Raw genomic sequence first — 26,067 nt, 5'->3', positions numbered from 1 at the left:
TATCCCAGCTGCAAAGCACTGGAAGTTATTTCTCATTTCCCAGCAGGAAGACACATGGTGCTCTTTGAATGCAGGTGTGCACTGGAGGCACATCTCAGCCTGTCCCTGCAGCGGGGACTGAGCAGGCACAACGGTTCTTACACCAGCTCTGTGCCATTTCGAAGTAGGGCTAACGATGGGGTTAATTTTATGGGCTTTTCCTTCCCACCTCATTGTTCCTTAATGCCATAGTGGCTTCACTGCCACTGCTCCACGCTGCCCACAGCTGTCATCTTCTCACGCACTGATGCTTTGTGTGGCCATGGGGCAGGCGACTCACAAACTTGTGTTTCCTCAGGTGATGAAGACCTACCACATGTACCATGCAGAAAGCATCAGCGCTGAGAGCAAGCTGAAGGAGGCGGAGAAGCAGGAGGAAAAGCAGTTCAACAAGTCGGGGGACATCAGCGTGAACCTGCTGCGGCACGAGGACAGGCCTCAGCGGCGGAGCTCCGTCAAGAAGATTGAGAAGATGAAGGAGAAGGTGGGTGAGAGGGAAGGGAAGGGGAGCCGGGCTGGGGTCGGGGCTCCCTAAGGGCAGGAGGGTTTGGCTCCAGCCATGTCCGTTTCTGTGCAGCCGTTCCTGTATCCCTGGGAAGGGGTTAGGGAGGATGCCGGCTCCTCTGTGTGTGTGTTTTGCTGAAGGGCAGTCTGAGGAGGACATAACGAGTCTCTTTACTGCTTCCTGGCTGTGGAGAGGTGCCAAAACCAGCTGCTAGCAAGGATTTAACCTGAAGTCGGGCTGGCACTGCTCAGTAAGGAATGGGGACAGGGGACGTCGGGCAGTGCAGCCTTGGAGGGGGCGGTGGACCCGCACGGGAGCCACATGGCCACCCGTGACATCTGCCAGGCTGGCTCTCTGAAGGGAGGGCTGAGAAGGGCGGCCGGAGGGGTCTCGGAGGCCGACGAGAGCACACGGCAGAGATGGGCGGTGGGAGATGCTCGTACGCCAGCTGCTCGGGCTGGGGCCTGTGGGTCTCACCGGGGGCTTGACCGTGCCCGAGAGGGACCCGCGAGGCTGCACTGAACGCCGAGGAGGGCAGCGCACCGGTGTGTCTGGCTTGGCACAGCGATGCTTTCTGATCCAGATGTGGGACCCTGCTACGGGGGGCTGTGGTTTGTTCATGACTTATTTTTTTTAAAAAAGCGCTTTTAGCAGTGAACAATAGTTGTCCCAGGGTTCCTTCAGTCAGAGACTCGTGGCAGGCAAAAAAAGGGCTGGATGTATAAAATAACAGTGTTTCTTCCTCTGCAGACTGTCTGGGAGTTAAAATGCAGCATTTAGTTGGCTTTGCTAGTCAAAACACTTAACTCCATTCTGGCTTCAGCAAATCCCCCCAGATCTCAGGATCTCCAAAACTTTTTCTGTTAATTTCGGAGAAAAAGCAATAGCTTCCCCAGCTGGGATGCGTTTGCTTGCATGTTGACCCAGCACGGGGACATTGTCTAGCAGCATGCTTCTTTGAAGGGTTAATCTTTTGTGCTAAACCTTTAGACTAGTGATCTGCCTGAACAAATGCCCCAGATCTGAGCACATCTGCTTTCCTACAGAGTTTTGAATTCTGGGTCCTGTTCTAAATTTTGTAGCTTGGGCCTCTGGGCCAGATTCCGCTTTGATACAGCTGCATAAATCTGGAGCAAGTCCAAATGTATGTCAGCGTTTCTGGGAGGAAAATTTGGCCCTCTAATTTTGATTGATGCCAAAACCTCCATGAATGCACAGATAAAGGAAGAGCAGCTGTGCTCGGGATGCGCTGGGTACATCTGAGCAGAATGCGCTCATTGCGCATTGGCTGATGGTACGAGGGATGTTCAGATGTGATCTCCTCCATCCTGGCAAGGGTGCCTGCTTTCATACCCGATACCAAATTTTATTAATTAGCATGTCACACCCAGGCTGCAGGGCGCTGTGGGGCCCTGCAGCAAGAGAAGCTGTGAAAGTAGCATCCTATTTGTGCTCTGACACTCCATTTTGCTTTTTCAGAGACAAGCCAAATATTCTGAAAACAAGCTGAAGTGTACTAAAGCCAGGAACGACTACCTGCTGAACCTGGCAGCCACCAACGCAGCTGTCAGTAAATACTACATCCACGACGTCTCTGACCTCATTGATGTAAGTGCTTCCTCCCCCTGCGTGCATCCTGCCCGTTTTCTACTGATAAGCACACAGCTAAATCTTAAGCATGGCTTGGTCCTTAAATGCACTCTCATGTGGTGGTAATGAAGGGGTATTTGTTGGGGCTTTAAAATACACTTAACTGGGGCCTGAAAATGTGCTGTAAATTTTGGATATTTTTTTTTTTACCTCCCTGTGGTATTTTTTGAACTCCCAGCTGCACACACTCATTTAACTTTCCCACCAGTTGATGAAGGCATATATGAGCAGAGCTAGAGCTGCCATTATACAGGAGTCATAGAATCATAGAATGGTTTGAGGTGGAAGGGACCTTTAAAGATCATCTTGTCCAACCCCCCGGCCATGGGCAGGGACATCTTTCACTGGATCAGGTTGCTCAAAGCCCTGTCCAACCTGGCCTTGAACACTTCCAGGGATGGGGTATCCACAACTTCTCTGGGCAACGCTCAAGAGTCAGCCTCCTCTGAACTTTATGGTGGCCACATGATCACACAACAAAGTAATTGATTCATATTTATGCTATGTATAAACTTCTTTTGTCACTGTCTGGAAGAAAACATGGAGTTTTTCATTATAACTGCAGGGTATGAACCAGCCTGAACCAAACACCTTCCTGAGCACCTAAGCAGGGGAGTCTGGATTGAACTGCATGGTTCAGGCATGTCTAATATACAGTTACAAACTAGAAACTGCTTTAATGTTTTCTGCACCTTTCGTGCTGTATCACGAGCATGCTAAGGTCTGGTTATCGGTGTATGTTGGCTCTGCCTTCAGAACTGCACAGATGTGCTTTCCTCCACGTTAAAGTGACAGCTTCATCTGCTGTGGCTCCCACACAGCAGGATGTCCTGCTGCTAGAGTTTCTCAAACTCCAGAGCCTTTGTAGGATAATTTGCCTTGGGGCAAGCCAGGTGAGGCTGAGATTTCCTCCTGGCCCATCGATTAGTCTGCATTTGAAACAGATAAGCTCTTAGGAAGATCAGATACATCCTTGTTTTTGTTGTTGAAACAGAAGGTTTTTTTCTTTCTACTACATGCATCTGCAATTTCTATCAGTATGAGCAGGCACTTAGCTCTCCTCAACCTTGGTGGCAGTTAAGCACGTGTGCTTTCCTCACTAGGGAAGGCACTTGCTGAGTTGTATCCTAAGTGCTCTTTGCACAAAGTAGCCTCAGGGCAGGAACTGCTGGAAGCAGGTTTCATGGTAATGGTAGGAATTGAACAGGTGTGTATCAGCAACTCCTACTAACTGCTTTTAAATTATTTGAGAGAAGGGATTTCCATTTCTTCCTTAAATAGGCATCTTCATAGTGGTGTAGATTGCATGATGAGTTTCTTCCTGCTAGAGTTGTTTCAATGAGCACATAACTGATCTGTAAGCACCGAGTTAGTCTTCTGGCTTCATCATTACCTAAATGTATAATTTTAAAATGTGCTGGAGTGTTTATCTCCTTTTACTAATCCACTAACATATATTTATTCTTCTAAGCATTAATTAAAGTAAGTCTGATGCAAAACCCGTGATGATTTCAAGATTTTGAGATATGATAAAATATTCTTAGCGTGTCACTTTTATTCTCTTCATTATTTAAGATGTATTTAGCCATACTAAAAAACTAATAACTTGATCATGGAGACATTTGAACAGCAAGGTATGATAACACCTTGATTTATCTGTGGAGTTTCTGCTTTTGTTCTGTATATTCTCTCTCATTTATTAATTTTTTTTTTTAAGCAAGAATGCCTTATTTTCATAGAGTTTTGAGGAGTTTGATTTCCTGGAGAGTTGCCAAGTTCCATTTTAGTTCTGGCTATTTATATTATTTCTCCCAACTTTATTTCCGTGCTGACACTTCCACTGGAGTCAGCAGATGGCTTTTCTTCCACACTCCAGGAATCCCTTCAGGGGACTTTAACTAAAGCATCTTCAACTCTGTGCAGCTAAATTCCCCTAATTATATATTCTCTTCACCGAAGAAAACAAAATATTGGATATGTGAGCTGCACACGGGTGTCCTAATTTTAAATCCCCAAAGGAAGAGCAGTTTATTTGAACAGACTTTTGTACAAATTCGATGTATTTTGCAAGAGCATGGCAAGAAGGGTTTCAGCACGCTCCAGAAGAAGGGGATCGCATTCACTGTATCCCGCTAGTACTGAAAGTGGTTGAAGGAAAAGACAGCCATTGGAGCCAGCAGCGTTAGGCTTTTCTGTAGGTGTGTAATCCATGTAAAGAAAAATGAAGAAAACAGATATTTTTAGATGTAGTTTTAAAGTTAGTGTTTTAATCTTAGCACATTTAACAACGATAAGATGACAGTGCCTTTCACTCTCAGGAACGACAGTGCTGTTTGCAAATACAGGGTCTGTACCATGGGAGGACGTGGGTCCCCCACCCCTTGGCACAGCCCTGTTGTTTCATGGGATGCAGCAGAGGAGCTCTGAGCAGAGAAGGTGAATTTTGCCTTTGATCAAGAGCCAGCGAGCCCTTGGCTGCAGCAGCGTGAGCAGAGCGGGGCGATGCAGGACCCCGGGTGTCTGTGCGGGGGGAGCTGTGTCCGACAGAAGGAGCGGGTCTGCAGAAAGAGAGTGAGTGCCGAGGGGCTTTGTAGTAGGAACAGAGTTTTGGTTTTGCTCAAAACCTGGCTGGACGTGCTTTAATAGGATCCTAGGAGTGTCTATGTATTGCAGTTATGCAAATTCTCCCCATTCCTCCACGCTGCGTCACCAAGCGGGGTGATTAACGATATAGCGGGCTGTCTTTCTGGGACATAGGAGGGGTGATGGGGGGCTCCCGCACACCCTTCATATCAAGCACAAATTGCCATGTGCAGTTTTTTGATTTGCACGCAAATCTGAACCATCAGGACACTGGAGCAGCTAATTTAGCAGCATTTCCCCCAAATCCCAGGTGGCTCAGTGTCATCTATTAGGCACAGCCTTGACATTTCTTGTGCCCTCAGCGTCACCACAGAGTAGTGACTTTTATAACAAAGCCGTTCTGCTAATCTCCTGCTCTGGTGAGAAAGAGGGTCCCAGCTGCTCTGGGAGAAGGCGAAGAGTCCTCCCAGGGCTGTGGTTTTAATGAGAAATGTAAAACTTGATCAGAGGAGCTGTGAAGTGGCACAGAGCGCATCTATCCTTCCCTCTGTCTCCAGTGGCCTTTTTGTTTTGTCCTTTAGAAAAGTAGTGAAGAATATAGAGACAGATCAAATTAGACTTGGACTTAAAGTACACCGTTGTGCCTCTTCCCTCAAAAGAGGCATGTGTTTGTATTAAAACGCCTGGGTTAATCTCTCATTTCTGTCATTAACTATGTGACCAAGTTAATCTCTTTGGCCACGTATGTGAAGTGGAGATAAAGCTGCTTATCCATCCCTCTGGAGTTCAGTGCGAAATGGCTCAAAAATATTTTGAAGTGGTCACATGAAAGATACTGCTAGATTTAGCAGAGTAAAATGTAATGGTTGGTGTCAATGTGTACTGATCCACCAAAACTTGTTCAGCCTCCTGTAAATCCTTTTGAAACAGCAGCTTGTTTCTCTATGGGTTGGTGTGTTTGCCATATCCGAAACAAACAAGCAAGTAGAGGAGGGGAATTATGAGGAATTTAATATTACACGTTACTGCCAAATTGTTTGGTCCCTAGAAAACTTAGCTGATGACATTGTCATTTTTCACACGGCCAAGTGATACTTAGTCAAGTTAGGAAACAGAAACAGCAGTGAAAATTTTTATGCCAAAAATCTTCAGTTGGCTTTACTTACCCCGCAGCTCTAGGTTTTGCAGCAATGTCAAGAGAGTAGAGGCCAGAAAATATAATATATTTATAAATGCATAATATATCTTTAAAGAAAGAGTAAAGAAAACATGAGGAAAAAAGGCAACAGAGCAGAGTAGATAAGGAGAACTGTTTGTTTCCAGCTAGCGCTGGGTACTGTGGAGGACTAGGAGTTAGGCTGCTGTTACCTACTAAGTAAAGTGATTGATGGCAGGCTAGCTGGGATGCTCAGGTTTTACTCCAGGATTTGTCACTTGCTTGGGTGAGGCATGTGCCCCATGCCATGCCAACAGCCTCGGCAGTGGGACTGGCTGAGGTGGGCTGTTGGACAGCATGGCTGTATTTCATGTGCAGGGTTCAGCCTCCCGAATAAGAGGGAGACTGAAAGGTGCTGAAGCCACAGACCACTTTATTAGGATCTATTTTTAGGCATCTCCTGCAGCTCATGTTGTCATTGTTTCCATCAGTGGCTAATTGCCTGGGCACGTCTGTGCCTGCAGACCCAGCGCCGGCTGCAGCTTGGCTTTGTGCGGCGCTTTCCCTCTGTGATTGCACGGGCACATTGCCCTGGCCTGAGTAGCTCTGCCTGATGCCACTGGCTTTAATGAAGAGATACTGATTTATACAAGCAGAGGGTCTCTTTTGGGTGTTTGCTCTGTTTGAAGCAATTTTTCTAGCATAAAGAGCCTTTCAGTTCTACAAAGGCACAGAGGTTCCTCCCATGCTGTCCTTTGAGTGGGCTTTCTGCCATATAGCAGGCTCCTGCCAGCCCTAAGAGCCAGGTATGTTTTATCATGGAAACTCCATGCAAAGCATCGCCATCACCGTACCATCATGCGGAGCAGTATCTGTAACTCAAAACTCACGCTCTCCCAGGGAGGAGTGCCTGTACCGCAGGCAGCTTTTACCATGCTGTGCGTCTGCAGCTGGGAGATCTGGCTTCAGGGTATTTCAAATAAAGTCAACAGTGCAGCAATAAAAAGAATAAACAGCTTCCATCAGGAGGAATTAGGCTGTCTCAAGAGGTTCAGTGCTCTTTACTGCACGGCTGCTGTGTCCCTGTTACCTGGTTTCCTCCAGAGGCAACAGTTTGGGAATGCCACCGGCAGCCTGCAGCACCCAAGCCGGTCAGCATTCCCTGCCGCTGGCGGGGGAGCTCTGGGAAATAGAAAATACATGTTTTTAGGAGATGCTGTCACTCACTTTGCAGACAGCTGTGCGATGAGGAGCTAGAGGTGTCACACAGCTACCTGAGCACAAGTGCTTTGCGGTGGGAGGCTGCAGTGGATGCTGGTGACCGTCCGTGACATACAGTGGCACTCCTGTACATACGCAGGGGACGCAAGGCTGCCTGGGGTGCCCGAGTTCCTGTGGTGCCCTGAGTCGGTGACGAACAAAAACTTCATCTGCCGTGGTTGCAGAGTTAACCCTCGAGCTTTAACGGGGGGTGCAACAAAACACGCCTGAGCTTGCAGAGAGCCCCTGGCTGTAGTCCTGGCATGTGAATTGCCTGGGCATAGCAGAGGTTGTCAGTGGAAACGGGTGATAAAACCGGGAATGTCCATATGCCATTAAAAGCTTCATGCATTTTAAGAGACTAAATGGAGGAAAAGGTTTAGATTTGTATGATCTTTATCAACACAGAGCTTCTGTGGATGAAGAGAGGAGGGGAAAGAGGTGCATTTGCTTGATTTCCTTTCAGAAATTTGACATAATTTTTTCATATACCATTACCCTGGTTTAGTAAACTTATATTACTCTTCTATATGCAGGTTATTAAAAATAGCTACCTGTTTTACACAGGAACTATAAATCATCATACTCTAATAACTAAGCTGTTCTTAGAGTACTATAGTAAACTGAAAGAATCCAACCAAAACACGTTTCTTAAATTTTGCCAGTCATGGCTTTAATAATATGGCAAAACTACATTTTGTGCCAAAATTTGCACATAGTAAACAATTTATTATTCCTCATATGGATATCACAGACATTGGAATTGGCTTGCTAAATTAATTAAGCATGTGCTGATCGCATTATGATTTGGAAGTGTCATGCAGCCTGTCGATTTTACTGCCTGAAGACTATGGCCAGTCTTTGTCTGATAGAGCTTGTTAGCTTGGTACAAAAAAGCAACAGTACTTTCCTTTAGGGAAAAGAGTTTCTTCTTGACGCTGTGGGCTGCTTTTCCCAGTAGCTTGAAAGAATAGCCTCAAGGTCTTAATGTCCTTTAAAAGATTAACTTACCAATGCATTCATCTTAAAAATGAAACAAAACCAAAATGTCACCACCACTCCCCAAACAAACAAAACCCCTGGCCCCCAAAAACCCAAACCACCGAACAACCAAAAAACCCATTAAAAAGCCCTAAGAAAATACACATGAGAGAGAGAGACATGCTATAGAAAGACTAAGGAGCAAAATAAAATGTAGGTTAAAAATCCTCCAGAAAGAAACCTACTCCGAGGACTATAGAGTTAATTAACTATAGCTAAATCTGAAAAGGACTGCATAGTATTTGGCTCTGTAATACTTATAGTTAAGGAACCTTTGATTAGAAATAATCAAATCTCATGCTTCAGGGCGTGAGTTGATTACTGCAAGGGTCAGGGAGGATCCTGTCCTTCCCCTGCCATCTCCACACATCGTTCCCTGTTTGGCTAAAAATAAATGAGTTGTTCAGGAGTTTTTATGTTTTGGTTGCTGCCTCAGGCAAATCACTGGACTTGATGGACCAAGACTGTTCCTTTGGAAGAGATTTATGGTAACTGTTGAGCACTGCAAGCCAGCACGTGGTGTGCGTGGGGGACCCTTCACTCAGTTCAGGAAATGCTTTAAAAACATGTACTTGTAAATGGGTGTAGGAGAAAGCCAGCCCGGTAGCGTACATCATGTCCACCTGGTGTTACAGCATGGGCTTCCCAATGTCTGGCCTCAGATCACAAAAACCTGGTAGTCCCCGGATTAACGTGTTATGACAGCTTACGTGCTCTGTTGTAACAATAGGCACGGCTTTGCTGTGAGTCAGAAATACGGGAGCTCATGGAAGGAATCCAGGGTGGTTTGGTCCTGCAGTGTCGGACGTGCGGGTGGCACCCTCGCCCTGTGCGGCCGTTCCTTCGCAGTGCCGACGTCTGGAGCGTGAGCTGCAGCCGAGCCCCCTCAGCGTTGTGGGTGTCCCCGGGGGTGATGCCAGCATTGGCATTTTGTGGGCAGAGGAAGGATTTTCTTGGGCGGTGCTGGGCTGCAGCACACCTCGGCGTGGCGAGGGGACCTGCGCCCTGGCTGGTTTCAGGCTCCCTCAGCACCCTCTCTATTTGGCAGAGGAGCTGGTTTGGATATGCGTCAAATTGCTAAAGCTTAAAAGACGGGGTCAGTCTGGGGGATTTTGCCTTTGTATTTAAAATAGCGCACTTTCTAGGGCTGTGCCCACTTTCCAGTGCTGAAAAGTTCAGTGACCCTCAACCCCCTCCAGGCGTGATGCCGTGAGTGCCTTCATCCTGCACCTCCTCGTCTCAGCACTGCTGCACACCTCAGCATCCCCGATAGCTGGGTCCTGCCCAGCATCAAAGTTGCTGGGGAATATTAAGAGTAATATTCATCAAAGGGAGACAGCCCTAGCATTTATTTGCTTCTTCCCGTCTTTTCTGAGCAATTATTTGTGGCTGCTGATGCGTCTCGGCCCTTTCTGCCTTCTCCTGGTGTGGTTTAATTTCCTTTGCTGCCTGGATCCATCTTACAGCGCCCAGAGCCCGTTTGTTGTGGTGGAGTGTTGCTTTTTTACAAGCATTTATCATACCTTGGCTGGAATACGTTTTGTAACAGGGTTTGTTTCAATGCTGTTTTGGTTTTGGGGAAGTGCAGTGAATGCAGGCTACAAAGGTGTGACTGTTTTGTTTTCTGCATATTTAGTACTTAGCAAATAAATGTTCTCCATAAAAACAAATGAGAACAGAAGCAGTTTGTATTCTCTTTGAACATTCCTCCTAAGATCTGAAGATGCTTTCAGGTATGAGTTAGGCTCTCACGTAGTACCAGCATTGTCACAGCCAAGCACAAACATTATCCTGGTAAAACATTATTTCACACTTTGTGATAGACACATCAAATATCTTTTAACTATTTAACCAGCAAGGAAATGAGACAGATGCATCAGTAGTTTGGAGAGCATTTCATTCTCTCTGGAGCCCAGTGCTGTTGCAGCCTCAGCTATGTAAAAACCCTCAGCATTTCTGCAGAGCTTCATCATTCGTATTAAACCCCATCAGGTTCCTCCGGACCCGCCAGTTGCCGTCCTCGCTGCCATCACCCCTCTTGTGAAGACCGTGTCAAACTTGTGGGGCTTGGAGCAGCTGGCCTGGTGCATCGGGGGGAATGGCTGTCAACCTGCCCAAATACACGAGGAGGGCGAACAGTGCAGCAGAGCTATGCAGGGACATCTGCCCATCCTGCAGGGACAGGGCAGCGCTCTGCCTGCCGCTGAGGAGCGACTGCAGGTCACTGCTGGAGCGCGCAGTGCTTTGGGCTCCCATATTTTCCACCCACTGAATGTTGCTTGTTTTCCTGTGCTGGTACAGTTTGGTGCCTCGGTTGTGATCAGTGGCACAGTTTGCTTACTGCCCTGTTGGTTTAGACCATCGCAGGCCTGATTTTCAAAAGAGATCGCCCTCGGCACGGCAGCGTGACCAAGTCCTGGGGAAGAGCTGGCTCTCCTTTAGCTGCCTAGTTGCGGTTGCCCGAGTGAAGATGTTATGACGCTCGTGCAGGCTTGGCTTTTCTCCTAGCTTTGGGCAAAGCTTTTAATATCTCTCTGTTTCCACTCCTGTGTCTAAAATGGGGTTACTGGCACTGGGGTTAATGGCCAGCGGTGGTCTTCTGCAGGCCCCGGCCCCTTCTCTGGTGCAGCTCTGTGGTGGGTGGTAGGAGACACACGTACATATTTGGCTGCTTCCATGGCATTTTGGCCAAAACCAGCTTGCTTGAGCTCTGGGGTGCCAGTTTATTTCTCAAGTTGAACACTGTAATATTTCCACCCCTTGCAGGGGTGTTACCAGACTTAATGAATTAATATACAAAGAGCTTTGAGCTCTCCAGATGAAAGGCGCTGGAGAAGGGCTAAGAATTATTATTTGTGGTTCTAATTTATTTTCCATCAAAGGCATGAGAGGGGTGAGAAAATGCCATTTGTTCTGGAGCTGGGAGCAGGAGTTTGAAGTCTTTTTCTTCTTTCTTTTTCTTTTCCCCTCCCCTTTGTGTGTTTCTCTGGGAATTTTGTGGAAGTCCCTGCTCTGTCTTTTCTTCTCTGGGCACCAGTGTGTGAAGCAGCCGGCACAGTGCTAATCACTAGACACTTCAAGGGCCATAGCAGTTAGGAAAGTGCCTGCCCTGATTTTCAGTAGTAACTGATTTCTGGGCATTGCAAATAACTGCTAGCTTCAGCGCGAGTTCAGCATCAAAGTAAAGGGAAAGTTTCACATGGAATTTTTTCTCAAAAGTATCTGGCAATATCCTGAGCCCCATCTCCTCAGATTCTGTGGCATTCAGCGATTTTTCCTTTGTAATAGCTCGGTTTTATATGCTTTGGGAATTCTCACCTCTTGAACAGTGACAGATACTTTCTCTTGGTATTAGTTTTTGTAGTTGAGGAGCAGTAATTTCCAAAGGGGTGGGAGAACGGCAGCGAGAGGACGGGAGGTATGGTGGGAAACAAGTGCAATCCTGTTTTCAGGGCGCAGAACTGCAGTTGGCTGCTCGTGGCGGGAGAGCAGGTCCTCCTCCAGCGTCAGCACGGGGGTCTCGGCCATGAACTCTGCTCCGCCTGCACGGCAGCCCCCTCGGCACTGCCTGGCCAGCTGCCCATGCCCAGCCGGGTGGGTGGTGGGGGCCAGGTCCACGCTCATGGTCCAAGCGCGGCGCTTGGCTCTCGCCCCCCGGGGCCCCGTGCACCGCTGGTCCCACGGCCGGCCCCACCGGGGCCGCCTGTCCCTGCCCGCGGGGTGCTCGGGGTGCGCCGAAACACGGCTGAGAAGAGCAGGGCAGCTGCGGTGCTGCGTCGTCTCGACTCATCGGTTTCTGCGTGCAACCCCGGAGCGGTCGTACAGGCGTTCATGCTAAAATTGTCTCGTGGGAGAGACTTGCAGTACTAGAATGAGGTTTCGCCCCAGGCGGTGAATGGAAATTTGTCCCGATTCCTCATTTTTTGTGCTTCTTGCTGATTCACGAAGGCAGAGCTATACCAGTCCTTAACTGCCCATGTTTTCAACTAATAAGATTAGAAGCTAAATAGAAGCACGATAAATGGTGGATTATGACCATTCGATAGTTCCTGCAAAAATCCTCATTATTGCATGTGTAGTTTCACTTCTTTAAAAGGCTGGATCGTGTATCTGCGAGTGGGAATTGGCCTGTTGTGGTTTTACTGCTGCTTTTAGCACAGACTAAACCAAATACAGCTCTGTGTGTGACATGATCTGAGCTGAGGGTTGTCTCTTCAGATCGGCAGAAATCACAAGATGACTTCTTTGGTTGGAGCTGCTTGTGGCACCAGCTGAGTTTTCATATTTCACTTCGAGTTTATCAGTACTGATGTTCTGATGCAGAATCACTTTTTGTGCTTTTCTGCATCGGTTCCTGTGGGCGCTGTATTGCTGGAGAAGGTGCCTCCGAAATGGCAGCTCCTAGCAAGGAGTTCTGCTGCTGTGGAGAAGTTGGTCTCGTTTGGGGTCGTTGAGATTACACTAGCAATCTTTCTACTCTTTTCTGTATCTTTTTGTGCCGTGCTGCTCCTCCTGGCAGTGGTTTTGGTGGGGCTACGCTGGGGTTGAAGCAAGCTCACCACACGCCTGCCCATGCCGTGCTGGGGTGGTTTTGGTTACAGCTCAGACAGCGAGGACTTCCTACTCATTCTTTAATCTGTGTGGCAGCAAAGTGTCTTAATATCTGTAATATGAATTGTCCTCTGCTAGTTTTCATGTAATGAGAGTAATTCGCTGGCAAGGGTTAGTTTGGTCCTACGTGCCACGGGAGGTATTTCTCATGGGGTCCCTCTGTTTTTCCCACGGATGTATCCCTATGACCTACAGCCCTCCTGTGCCTGGGTATATCTCTGCAGATCATGGTGCTTGGGTGCAGAGGTACCTGAACAGCTTCAGACTGTGAGTGTACCGCTCTGCTAACCGCCTGTGCCGACCAGGGTGCGCCGTGCTGTGCCCCGCAGCTGTACCCGTGCTGTGCCAGGAGACAGAAATGAGTGTGCTGGGGACACATGATTATGAAACTCCTTACAGAGGATAAAGCCATCATTATCTAACTTTATGTCCTCTATCAGGAACTCCAGCCCTCTCTTAGGTCCCAGAAGTAGATGTGCTTCAGTTTTGGACTGCAGCCCTCCTGTTTCGCCGCACTCTTCTTACAGCCCCACGAGCATGGCTCAGGCTGATGCATTGTGCTCCTCCTGCTTCCAGCATCCTCTCTGTCTTGCCTTTCCCCGCAGAAAAACACTTGTTGACTTCCAGATTTTGGGTGCTTCTTCGGTGCCCATCTTTGCCCCCGCTCCTGGGGCCCCTGCTTGCAGCAGAGCCAGCTAGTCGGAGCAGAGCCCTGCAGAGGTTTGCACGGTGTCAGGGCTCCTGTTGGGGACTGGGAGGAGGGTTGCTAAGAGTTGCTTTTTGCTCAGCTGTGATGAAGCATTCATAGCAGCAAATCCCTATGCTGTTGCTATACTTAACATGCCAAACTCAATTACATTGAGAAGAGAGTTTAAAAACAGGCTTTTGTCTAATGTACAGTATTTCGGCAGCAGTTAGCTCCGAGTTTTATCATTTTCCCCAAGGTGAACATGAGAACGATCAGTTAGGCATGAGAAGCTGCTCCGTCGTGAGAGAGGAAGGCAGCTTCCTAGCAAGGGTAAAAGGGTTTGCACGTACAGCAGGACATGTTTTTCAGTGCCACCTTGCTTGAACACCCGTCTGTATTTGGTAACTGTGGGAAATGGTTTCTTTGCATAAAAAGCACTTGCAGGGCAGTTCATAAGGCAAGAAGGAAAGCGCTGGGGACAAGCAGTAGCACAGGCCCTCCAGCCACTTCTTACCCCGGGGGCCTCTGCAGGGCACAGGTTTTGCCATCCATGGGGCCCCTACGGTCATGCTGGCCCTGGGGCTGAGCGGGTAGCCACGGAGAACCGTGCGATTCTTTTCCTCTGTGTCGTCTGAGAAGATCCTGTTCCCTTCCCAGTAAAATGAAAGGTATTAAACCCTGGTGTCATGGCGAGGGTCCGGCACAGGGTCAATGTACTGTCTGCCTGTTTGTTCCCTTGTACCTTTTCTTCTTCAGTCCTCTTTCCTTCTTGGCTTTTCACATGCTATTGCAGTATGCTGTTAAATATACCCTGGTACAACAGGGCTCATGTTTCTCTGGGACATAAAATGCTTTTTGGGGTGTTTAATGTACACATGACCCTCCAGAACAAGGGTGGGAGTGTTTGTGTGACCAGACTCTTCCTTGGTGTTTCTCAGTGCTGTGATCTGGGATTCCACGCCAGCCTCGCTCGGACATTCAGGACGTACCTGTCTGCTGAGTACAACCTGGAAACCTCCCGCCATGAGGGCCTGGACATCATTGAGAATGCTGTGGACAACCTGGATGCACGGAGCGACAAGCACACCATCATGGACATGTGCAACCAGGTCTTCTGCCCTCCACTGAAGTTCGAGTTCCAGCCTCACATGGGGGATGAGGTAATGTACTCACCCGAGGGGCTACAGAGGTGCCTCACAGCCTGGCCTGGCCTGGCCTGGCTTCCTCCTCTTCTTAACCATCACAGTTAAATTATTTCTGACTCCTTATCCCTCTGTGCTGTCTTCACACGCTGCTATTCTTGTTTCCTTTCTTAATGAGACGCTTGACTCATTAGGGCTCTTCCTTTCAGTCTGCCTTTTGCTCCCTATCTCTCCCAATTAGGAAGCCTGTAGTTAGATTCTCAGCTGAACTGCCCAACAGATTTGTAAAGTGGAGCTTTGATTTACCTGCTGTAATTGGAAGACTTCAGAGCGCAGCTTTCAAATGCTGAGTAGAAAATGCCTTGTGCTGGCCTGGGTCCAGGGCACTGTTGATTAGAAACTGGGCAACAGAGCCTCCAGGGAGGCTGCGAGGAGCTTGTGGGTGCTGGAGAGAATCATTTAGGTATTTAAATGTGTATGTCTGGTCAGTGCACAACCCACTGAATGCTATCCTGTCTCTCTTCTGGCACTGCTCCTGTCTCAGGTGTGTCAGGTCAGCGCCCAGCAGCCTGTGCAGACCGAGTTGCTGATGCGGTACCACCAGCTGCAGTCGCGACTAGCCACCCTCAAGATAGAGAATGAAGAGGTAAGAAGTCGCTCTGGGTCTCATGTTTGGCCTTGTAGGCAGCATTGCTGAGCCTTTTGCCTGTTGCACAGGGGGTTTTCTGGTGTGCTCAGGTGTGGAGTCCTTCCAGCAACTGCTGAGAGCGCCCATTGACTCCAGCTAGTGCAAGAGCAAGCCCAGTACTTAGGAGCTGCCTGTTGGCCAGTTGTTTTGGCTCAAGATGTGTCACTTTCCCAGTTTGCTTCAAAACTATGTTGTCTTCTATTTCTGATAGGTACGAAAAACTCTGGATGCCACAATGCAGACTTTGCAGGACATGCTGACAGTGGAAGATTTTGATGTTTCAGATGCCTTCCAGCATAGTCGCTCCACTGAGTCGGTCAAATCAGCTGCATCAGAGACCTACATGAGTAAAATAAACATCGCCAAGAGGAGAGCCAACCAGCAGGAAACTGAAATGTTCTATTTTACAGTGAGTCTCATCTCATGCGATACAGGACACAAAGCATTAATTGCTAGGGCTGAGTCCCATTTTAAGTGCTCATTAGTGAAGAGCAAGAACCAATTCAGTCTCTTCAAGTATTTGTCTTCTGTCTGATTGGGGTTTGGAATGCATTTTTCAGTGGCAGGGCAGTGCATAGGGACTGACAATCCCTATGCCTTGTTCTCCTTTTTGAAGGAACGACTGGAGCAACCAGTTGTGACCAAAAACTTACAGAACTCAGTAGGAGTGGCTCAGAGCAGGGCAGCAGACTCCAGCCAGCCTCGCAGTGTGTCACCATTGAGTGGCTGTTCCTGGAGGCCTTTACAATTTTGAACCATCAGTCAAGCCTTCCTTTTCTGGCCTACACGGCTAAAATCTGCCCTTGGCCCGTGGATGAACTAAACGGTCATTTGCATCTCGTGCAGGGTGTTGGAGGAAGCTGCAACAGCCTGGCTTTGCAGTGCCTCACTGTTGTGTGCGTGCTGGGTAGAGGCAGCTGTGCTGTGTCTCCCCTGCAGCCTTGGTCCGGTACTTCACTTCCAGGCAGATCTAAGGTTCTCTGTTGTAGTCCTTGACATGTAAGTAATAAGCCATCAGTTCAGCAGAAGTAGCCCTCATTTAAGCATGGTTAGTAGGCTAAAGTTAATAGCATCTTGTGATATATTACACATGTATAGAAAAGCTTTTACTTTCTCTTAACAGTATTAGTATTCCAATTCAGGGGGAAAAAAATTGCAGTTTTCATTTTGAGTTGTGAGTGGAGTTTTTTTTAATGCTTTTTGCAGGAATTTGATCTTCCCCATTCTCTGTCTTTCATTTTCCATTTCTGTCTCCCTCGCTCCTCTTATCTGTAAAATTGCTTGCTCTTGCGTGTTACTGGGTGTCATACAGTCTCACAACGAAATGAGAAGTTGTGCTGCACAGTTAGTGTTGCCCAGTGCATAAAGTGTCTGATGGGCCCTGACCTGGGAAGGTCTCATGCACTGGGAGTTCTCGCCCTGCATCACTTGTTTGCACAAAGGCAAAGCGCTTGTCAGTGGAGGGAAAGCCTCTTTGATTTTCCAGGCTATTCCCAGAAGCCTGACAAAAGAAAGCTTGCTTTGAACTCTTTTCTTTGGACCTCCTTGCGTTCCCAGGCAGGAGGTGCAGCACCAAGGAGACCGGGCTAATAAGATCATCAGGACTGTGGCTGGAGCAGTGAGAAGTGATTAGACTGTGCTCAGCCCTGCGGTGCATCTGACGTCTGGTTTGTTAGAGCCTGTCAGCCTCGCTGAGCCCCCTCCAGCAGCCCCCCCGGGCAAAAGTGTACATCAATTATGGACTATTTTTGCCAAGAGTCTTAACTCACCCTGTTTGTTTTATTTTTAATTCCAGAAATTTAAAGAGTATTTGAATGGCAGTAACCTTATCACGAAGCTCCAGGCTAAACACGACTTGCTGAAGCAGACTCTTGGAGAAGGTGAGTCGCGGGGTTAGGTCCAGGGAGGAACCTCCGGTCGCATGAGACGATTTTAAACCAGGCGTCATCTTTCAGTCTTACCTGCTGTCTGTGTTTTCCTGAGTGACTGATGGCTTCTGTGGTTGGCTGCTACTACTAAGTTTAACCAGTGACATGCAAAATCAATATTTCCTTGGGATATTATTCTTTTCCCATCATTCTTTGGGAGTGGACATGGAGAAATTTGTTTGAATCTTACACTGTGTGCCGAAGTGCTGTGTTACTTCTCCAGCAGCAAAGAGATTCCCACCCACTCCAACCCTCTGCCTTTTTCCTTTCTGTCCCCTTCTTCCCCTCTTAGTGCAGCCCTGAGCACATGTATTTTCTTGTCCTTGATGCTGTGCTTCTATGTTACAGATTTGCCAGCAGCCTTGCTGATTTAATAGGCTCCTTGCCCCCTGGCCATAGGTTTTTCACTTGCTCTAAACCAGAACTGCAAAGTCATCCTCATTCTTAAACTAACTTTTCCATAGCAGGCTTTTATTACCCCAGATAATTTCACAAGTTTGGTTTGGAGCACATACACGCAAACAGGCTTCATACAACAGAGGGGGCAGTAACTTCCAAGGGAGGCAGGAGTGAGTGGCTCCAGGTGGGATCCGCCACTGCTGGAGTAGTGATGTGCAACCATGTCTCTGGGAGAAGATTTTAGCTCTTTTAAAGGGTTTTAAAAAATTGCATTATTTCCAGTGTAAAGATGATGGAGATGAGTTACTGTCCTGATTCACCAAAGGGAGAGAATATATTTAGCTTAAAATACACAAATGGTCCATGGTACTGTTTTAACAATACAAAAACTAGACTCCTCAGAGTTAAAAAAAAAATAAAAAATAGCTTTTTGTTGGCTATTTTGCCAAACATATTTTCTCTGCCAAATTTATTTAGCCTTAAAATCCACCTTCTAGTTAGGTCCTGTGGTATGTTCCGCTCAGTGAACACTGAGCCAAGTCAAGGCACAAAATGCAAGCGCAAGGAAGGCTGCAAGGGTAGATAGATAGTTGGGGCCCATTAACATATTTCTTTTCCCAGGAGTTTCAGTACTCTCTGTAGCTGCCTTAACCCCTTATCACCCTGCATAGCAGGTCGGTGACAGCCCTTCTGCACCCCCACCGAGGTCGTCCTGTTCCGCAGCAGCGTGGCAGGGGTTGTGTGAGGCTTGGTGGGTTATAGGCAGGGCTCCCCGCTGCTGGGTCTGAGTTCAGGCTTTGACGTAGGCAAGGGGGATGGAGCGTGTGCTTTGCAGAAATTGGACCCATCTGAGCTCTTCCCAGAGATCACAGATCTTGATATGGAAAAGAGCTCTGTTTATTGGATACAGTGCTAAGACTCCTATGGATTGGTGCAAGAAGTGATGAATCTGTTGAAGATTGATCACCATCCTGGTCTCTCACACAAGAGCCATACCAATGCCATACTTAAGAGGAAGACTGCAGGGTCAGGCATTTTAATTCTCTGGAGTTGTGCAAAAGCAGCCGTGGAGGATTTTCACATGAAAACTTTCTGAATTTCTCCCAGGCTGTGGGATCATCCTGCTATGTAGGCGTTCAGCAAATATTTAGCCCAGAAATGCCAAATGCTACGTTTCAGCATGAGCTGATTCTCATTAGGAAGAAGTCTGGATTTGCAAAACAGTCGTGTGGAATTCTTTGCTTTTTCAGTGAGGAATTGGCTGCAAGCTTGCTTTCCGCAGGTGCCAAGGGAGAGCAGGAAGGAGGCATGTGCAGCCAAATGCTTCCTTTTATGTGTCTTAGAAAAAGGAAGAATAAATCAGCTTTCCTGGCCTTGGGAGAAAGGCACAAACAGCATGTGAAATTAGTTTAGTTTTTTTCAGTGGATTGACAAATACTTTAAAAAATGAACAGATCTTATCAGTGGTGATATGCTGCCGTTTATATGAAATCCAAGCACTAAAAATACACGAAGGGAATGAGAATATTGACAGCCAGAATAGAGTCTGCCTGATGGTGATTAGATGGGCTGTTATCTCACAGGGAAAGCCAGGGAACTGAATACTCCACTGCATTCAGGTGCTATTAGTGGTCCTCCATGAGGCAGCTGGATAATCTCAGCGGCCTCCCCCAGGGGCTTCAGCCCTTATCAGACTGCCCCTTTCCTGCTTGGGTTTGGCCAATCCCCAGCTAGCGTAAATGAGCACTTATTGCAGAGGACCTGCAGTGCATCTGGTTATTTACAAGATGGGCTTCATATTGCAAATGAACCTTTAATATCAGTGGGAATTGAAGACGCTTTCCATCTCTTGTGGCCGAGTCTTGGATTTCTAATATGTTTTTTAGTGGTGGGGGCTTGTATAGCAACCAGCTCGGCATCTCCCCAACCTGCGAGGCCCTCGGGCACATTCAGCTTCTTTTTGCCAGAAGCCATTAACTCGGGGCTTACAGAACCAGAAGTGAGTGTGTGAGTGCCTGTGTGAATGTGTCTTAACAGCCGTTTGGTGGTGACTAACGTGGAGAGATGATGGAAACTTGTGTTTCTTATAGGTGAAAGAGCTGAATGCGGAACAACCAGGTGAGCAGTTTCTTCCACTTCATCTGCTGCTGGGAAGGGCTCGCTCTGGCAGGAGGAGGGTGGCCATGGGAAGGGTTGTTTGCTTTGCTACTGATACAGCTTGATGGGGTTGGGATTTAACCATCTTCCAGCTGCCCTGTGCTGGCAGACTGGAGGGCAGGCAATCCCAGGCTCCCCACATCACTGCCCTGCTCTCAGCTGCATTGCCTGAAGTGGATTAATTAGGCTGATGACAAACAGGCCCTTGTTTTTGCTGCAGTGTAATTTCTGGCTGACTGGCTCTGAAGTGCCTGGAAGTGCTGTGTCAGCACGGTGCAGCGCCTTGTAGCATAGCTGAGGTTGGGTTGTGTTCAGACAGTGCAACGCAAGGGTGTCTGCCCACTCCCCACCATCCCTGTTCATTTGCGGACTTTGATATGTCCCCGAAAGCCTCTCCCAGCTCCGGCTTCTTTGCCTAAGAGTGCAGAGCACGCCTGTATTCACAGACTTTCATCCCTCCACAGCAGGAGAATAGTGCTAGGGGTGAGTGTAACAGGGAGGAGGCTTTGATCTGTGTCCAGTCCATAAAGCGTCTCCACAGAGCTCTGGTGGCTTGCTATGAGTGTGCTGGTTTTCTGGCAGTAAGACCTGGGCCAGCAAAGCCTCCAAACATCTCCCCAGAACATGTACAACCTCTCCCTGTGTTATCTTTTTACAACCCTGTTTCAGCGTTTAATAAAATTTGCTGTACCAGCAAAAAAAAAAACCCATTCCATGTCAGAAATGCCGAAGCAGATGGCGAAGCCTGGGCTGCCTTTCCAGGCAGGAAAGAGGCTGCCTTAGCAGAGGGCAGCGGGGCAGCAGGGTGCTTTGCTCTCTCGCCTTCTGGCTGGAGGGGGACTGTGCTGCCGGCGCCAGGCTGAGAGTGGCGTCAGGGCTGGGCACCCGCTGGGGCCGCAGGGCAGGGCAGCGAGATGCCGTCAGGACAAAGAGGAGCCTTTCCTGCCTCACACAGGCCGGAGAGCGGGGACTGCACAGCGTATCGCTGCGCTGACGCGCTCCGAGGAGCTGCTCTTGCCCATGCTCGAGGTCCCCTTCGGCTCAGCCGTCGTGGCAGGGCTGCCCGCGCTGCAGTCGCTGGCTCTCCTCGCGGGTCCCGGGAGAGCTGTCCTACAGCACCCTGAGACCCTCCGTGCCCCAGGTGTGTTCGCAAGCACGTGGCTGGTGGTGGCTACGGACGCAGCCCGTGAGGTGAGCTCCGGTCCTTTGGCTGTGTCAGGCAGGGCTGTCTGCTGAGCTGGTTGGGGAAAGCACACCCAAACGGCTAGGTAGAATCACAGGGAGAATTTGCTCTTGAGTTCTTTGTTTACCAGGAGCGGGTGCCCATGGGGTGGTGGTGTCGCAGGCCAAAACAATCAAAGGAATGAATAACAGCCTCCTACATGAGGGATGATGGCACAACTCCCTGCTGCTTCTGTTTGCTTTTGTTCCAGCAGTTGCTTTTACTTCACAAAGGAAAACAAACAAGAGGCAATCTCCTTCTTGCATGAAGCAGTGCTGTAAGTGTAGGCAGAACAACCTTCCTACCAGATAGAGCCGGAGGCCAGGCTGCCCTGGCCGCCTTGCACCAGAGCATCAGCCGGGGAGAGGAGATTACACGGCAGCAAACAGCACTGGGTCTCCAGTCTGCAGCACAGGGCTGCTCAGCTGAGAGTCAGGCGGGCACTTGAATGGACAGCAGTCATTCCCGCTCCTCAGTTACCAGTTGAAGGAGCGGTTAGAAGTTACAGGAGCGTAGGGTCAAATTGCTTAATTGAAGGCACCTGATTAAGGAACCAGCGGATCACAACTGTCACCTTTGCATTGTAGCTCTGTGTAAATTGTACATGTCCATGTGACTCTGCTCTGTGACAACTTCTGCATGAAGGCTCCTAGCACTCATTTTTGTTTGCAGTCATGATCTCTCCTCTACAGACATCAATATAGCCTGGAGGTAGCGGACAGATCAGAAATTGGTCAGACATTTTATGCTATTTTTCTCCCTTTTCTAGATCTAGGCACTTCAGTTTTAATGTCCTTCATTATCAGAAGAAGAAATCAAAATGCAAATAGCGTTAATGGAAGCAGCCCTCCAAAGTCCTGATCACTGCACTAAAATAAGTCACACATTTCCATGGCCTCATTTCCAGAAGCAATAGGTGTCTGTTAGCCTTGTTGAAGTTAACAAGGGTCTTCAAGGTCTGTTCCCCGTGACTGATGAGGACCCTCAGTCACTAGCTAGTAGGGGCAGGGTCACACCACTTCCTAATGCGCATGCCTACCTTTTTCGTTCTTACAGAGATGCTGGTGGGTTTGCTCGTGTGTGTTGCCTGGGCTCACCTTTCTGTTTGGTGGTTTGAATCTTGGGAATGCCTGCCAGAAAGATGAAAAAGACCATTCTCATCCCTGTGGATGTCTCCCAAACAGAAGTTAGCTACAGTGAGGTGAAGGTGTTCCCACTTTCCTCTTCCTGGCCATCTATGAGCAGAATGAGGTCCATTTAGGAATAAACAGGAATACCCCAGTGTTTTCCAGGGGTAGCTGTGGTTTATTTTGGATATATCAAGGAATCAGTTGAACTCTTCAGCTGCTCTTGGTGCTTTTTCCGGCTGACAGTGCTGAGCTGGTGGAGGTAGGGGGCAGGTGTTAAAAATCCTGCTGAGCACCAGTGCCTTTGTTTTACTTATAAAATGTCCTCCCTGGTACTAGCACTAACACTGAGCAGCAGTTTTGATATTTGGGATCTCAGAGAGGGAGAATTGCATCTGCAGATCATGGGTACCAAAGACAGTTGTGACCAGCTGTGTTTAGCAGCTTTATTACTCTCTGGCTTGAACGAAGCGAGTTCTGCATGAAGAGAATTCCTGATCATCCATCGTTCATTCAAGCTGTGGTTGTTGGTATAGTTACTGTTCTGTCACTAATTTCTGGAGATGACTATTTTTTACAGTAGGAACCTAGGGACTCTTCAGGAGGGCTGTAGCAACACCTAGTTAGATTGCTGTATGTGGCTGCAGCTGAGGTTAGACTCTGTCTGATAGGGAAATACTGGAAGATTATGGGGATAGAAAGTAATGGGTAGGTTGGCTTATTGCTGCTTATTGCTGTTAAATGTTTTATTATCAAGATTAATTTCAATTTATTACTTAAAGGCTGCAGTCTCGACCTTGACTTGAAATTATGTGTACAGCGTATAGCGAACAGTTCTGATTTTGCTCTGGGCTGCCTACACGTTAGCTCTGCTGCCCATTCAGATGCCTGCCAGCTGCACCCGGGCTAAGCCTGGTCTTTGGGACCTGCAGAAGCGAGGCCATCGCAGCACTGGCTCCAAAATGAGTTAGCCGAGTTAGTGCTAGGGTCGCCCGCCCCAGGCTGCTGGAAAGGGCTTTGGAGAGGGCATGTCCCCAGGAGCTGCGGGCACTGTGCACGATGCGGAGGTGTGGAGCTGAGCTCTTTGCAGGTCCCCCGGCTCCCGGTGGAGCGGTGTCTGGTGGGGGGACGCAGTGGGGGGAATGCTGAAGAGTGAGCAGCTGCAGAGTGCATGGAGCCGCATGTCGAGTCCTCACAGAGGGATTTTTCTGTTTATTTCTTACTCTCGGTCATAACCTTTGAGATCGCACCCTGTCATTGCATTTATGTTGGTGTTTTGTTGATTTATTTTGTTCCATTTTCTCCCAGGCCCCCATGTCTTCCCCCTAAGCCACAGAAAATGAGGAGACCTAGGCCTCTCTCAGTCTATAATCATAAACTCTTTAACGGCAATATGGAAACGTTCATTAAGGTACTCGCTGGCTGACAGTAAGAGTTTATGAACGCTGTGAATGTAATGGTGGCTTTCCTGTCCTAACTGCTGGCTGCTTTCCTTCCTCGGCGGGGTCTCTCAGGTCCGCCCTGCACCCAGTTGACGTGGCCAGCACGCGCTTTGCCTCCGTGACGATTTCTCTCTGTAGCTGTCCTCGCCCCTTGCGCGTTCCTTGCGTCACCCATCCCGTCGCCGCCTGCGTGCCCGGGGGGAGGGTGGCAGTGACGACCCTCGTGGCTGGTGGCCGTTGGCCATGCTGGCCGGCTGTGCAGTGCGAGGTGCTCCTGGCCGAGTGTCCCTGTTGTCCGGCGCTGCTTCCACCCGTCCTGGGGAGGAAGATCAGACAGCAAGGGCAACCCAGCCCAGCACTCTCAAAGGATCAACAGATCCCCCCGCCTTCCCTTTTTCAGCACATTTTTGGTGGCCGTCTTCCCCCGTGGCTGAGGAAGAAGATAAAATGACTCGTAAGCTCCCAGAAAGTGTCTCCCAGTTGTAAGGACTGGCAGCCTTGAGTTGAAATACCGTGCGTGTGGGTGGCTGCGTGGGAGGGTAAACAAGCTATCCTCATCCTTAAACAAAATATATTAATAATAACCAGCCCAGCTGGCCCATCTCAGTGCCAGCTGCTGGTAGGTGGCTGAGGCCCTCTCGTACAGCTTGGTACCTCCGGGGATTCGGAAGGCCGCTTCCCGCAGCCCGAAGAGGAGGGTTAACCCGCAGGGAGGACAGGCGAGAGCCCTGTCAGTGCGGAGCCGTCAGCCTGTCCCGTGGGAGGCCGTTGCCTCTGAATGCACCAGGAGAGGAGAGGCTGCAGCTGGCACGCTGACTGTGACCCACGCCGGCGGCCGTCCGCGCTCGGCCGGGGCCCCGGGCTCAGCTTCCAGCGCTGGAGCAAAGCGATTCCTAAATGGCTGCTGAGTGGTCTCCTCCAAACCGTCGCTGATAACATGCAGCGTGCGGCCTTCGTAAGTGTGGGCCGAAGTATTTTCTTCACTTAAGCTGAGGTGAACTCAGATGAAGTCAATTAATACCAGTGCAGTCCCAATGGAAGGGGGCATTTAGCCCTGCTCGTCCCGGGAAATTACCCAGAAGGAGAGATCTGATGAGAAAAATGAAGAGATGTGGATGCGGGATTTGTCCCAAAGGATACCTCTAGCTATCTAGCTGCTGATCCTCCAAAATCCAGCACGTTGCTATTGCCTGGCTGCTGGAAGGATTTCCCAAGGAAGCGATGCTGTTCCAGTTGCTCAGAGAGTTTAATCCTGCGGTGAAGAAAGCTTTAGTGAAAATACTGTAGGAAGCTGTAACGACAAACTGTTGGATTAGGTAAACTAATGGGCATTGTCCGGCTCCGATTTATTATTCTCTTAGGCTCTTTTAGTGCAACCATAAGCCTAAGAGCAGTTTATAAACAGTTCACTGTCACAAGTAATATACAGGCCTGACTGACAAAGCCGGTAATCTCTTTAATACTTGTAATTATTCCTTACTTAAACTGATTTTTAAAAAAGTAATGCTCATTAAAGCCCAGCCTGTTCAGCGCTGCGGAGGAGGAATTATCTGCAGTGGAAATCTCTCCGAGCGGATGGGTGTCCTGTGCCAGCGGAGAGTCCTCGCGGGACGGTGCCGTGCTGCCGGCGCTGTCCTCGAGGCCGGGGACCGCGCGCTGCCGTGGGGAACGTGCGGCCGGCTGCCCGGTGCCCCCGCGCCGGGGCGGCTCTCCGCGGAGCTTCGCCTGCGCCCGGGCAGGGGCTGTCCCTGTCCTCCGGCTCCTGCAAGTGCCGTAGGTTCAGGGAGGGAAGAAATCCGAGAGGCTCTTTCTGCCGGTCGCTGAGGCTCGGGTGCAGCGTGCCAAACGGGGTTTGGGAGGGAGGGTGGACAGCCTGAAGGCCTGGGTTGGACCTTGCTAAGCTGCCATTGCATTTGAGCGTTCATGGCCTCCGAAAGAGATGCTTACCTCTAACTGAACTTATCCTTGCTTAATCTTTTCTTTTTTTCCCGCTCTGCTGCTTTTTTGTGTTCTCAGAGGAAGGAGGAATGCGCGAACCAGAAATCAGGTATTTACTGGAGGGCCGTCTATGAGGCGGAGTAAATTAACCAGAGAGATGCAACTGTACTCTACTGGAAAAAACCAACCAGTTTTCCCCTAAGGAAAATAAATGTCTACTTAGGCAGTCAGCTCACATTGCCCCTTGAGCTCCTTCCACGAGGGGTCTGGAGAGAAGCAGCTTTGAAACAAAAGCCAAAACTCATTGCAGGTTCAGATACAGGTAGTTCATTTCATATGCTGTGGTGTTTTTTTTTTTTTTTTCTTAGCATCTGCTGACAATGGCTCTTTCTTTAGGTGGAAATATTGTTGTAAGCTCTGTTACTGGAAGCTTATTTCATCAGACAGGTATAGCACAAGTTTTATTTCAGCTCAGCATTGCACCTTTGAAA

The 26,067-nt window shown here is 48.8% G+C and overlaps 1 protein-coding gene across 3 annotated transcripts in view; it reads left to right on the top strand.

Moving 5' to 3' along the window:
* Positions 1-26,067, top strand: part of SRGAP3 (SLIT-ROBO Rho GTPase activating protein 3) — a 133,590-nt gene that overhangs the window by 88,189 nt on the left and 19,334 nt on the right. For 2 of the 3 annotated variants that reach the window (XM_030043882.2, XM_030043885.2), the window contains exons 5-12: positions 338-523; positions 2,024-2,152; positions 14,472-14,693; positions 15,220-15,321; positions 15,575-15,772; positions 17,159-17,243; positions 19,781-19,808; positions 23,505-23,607. In XM_030043882.2, coding sequence (XP_029899742.1) covers positions 338-523; positions 2,024-2,152; positions 14,472-14,693; positions 15,220-15,321; positions 15,575-15,772; positions 17,159-17,243; positions 19,781-19,808; positions 23,505-23,607 — 1,053 coding nt within the window. Of the gene's footprint in view, positions 1-337; positions 524-2,023; positions 2,153-14,471; positions 14,694-15,219; positions 15,322-15,574; positions 15,773-17,158; positions 17,244-19,780; positions 19,809-23,504; positions 23,608-25,654; positions 25,686-26,067 lie in introns of all 3 variants that reach the window. The other variant, XM_030043884.2, reaches the window with a different exon arrangement.

The sequence above is a fragment of the Aquila chrysaetos genome, chromosome 20 (assembly GCF_900496995.4).
Source record: "Aquila chrysaetos chrysaetos chromosome 20, bAquChr1.4, whole genome shotgun sequence".
NCBI lineage: Eukaryota > Metazoa > Chordata > Aves > Accipitriformes > Accipitridae > Aquila > Aquila chrysaetos.
The sequence above is the reverse complement of the archived record's forward strand: the minus strand, read 5'-3'. Positions and strand labels throughout refer to the sequence as shown.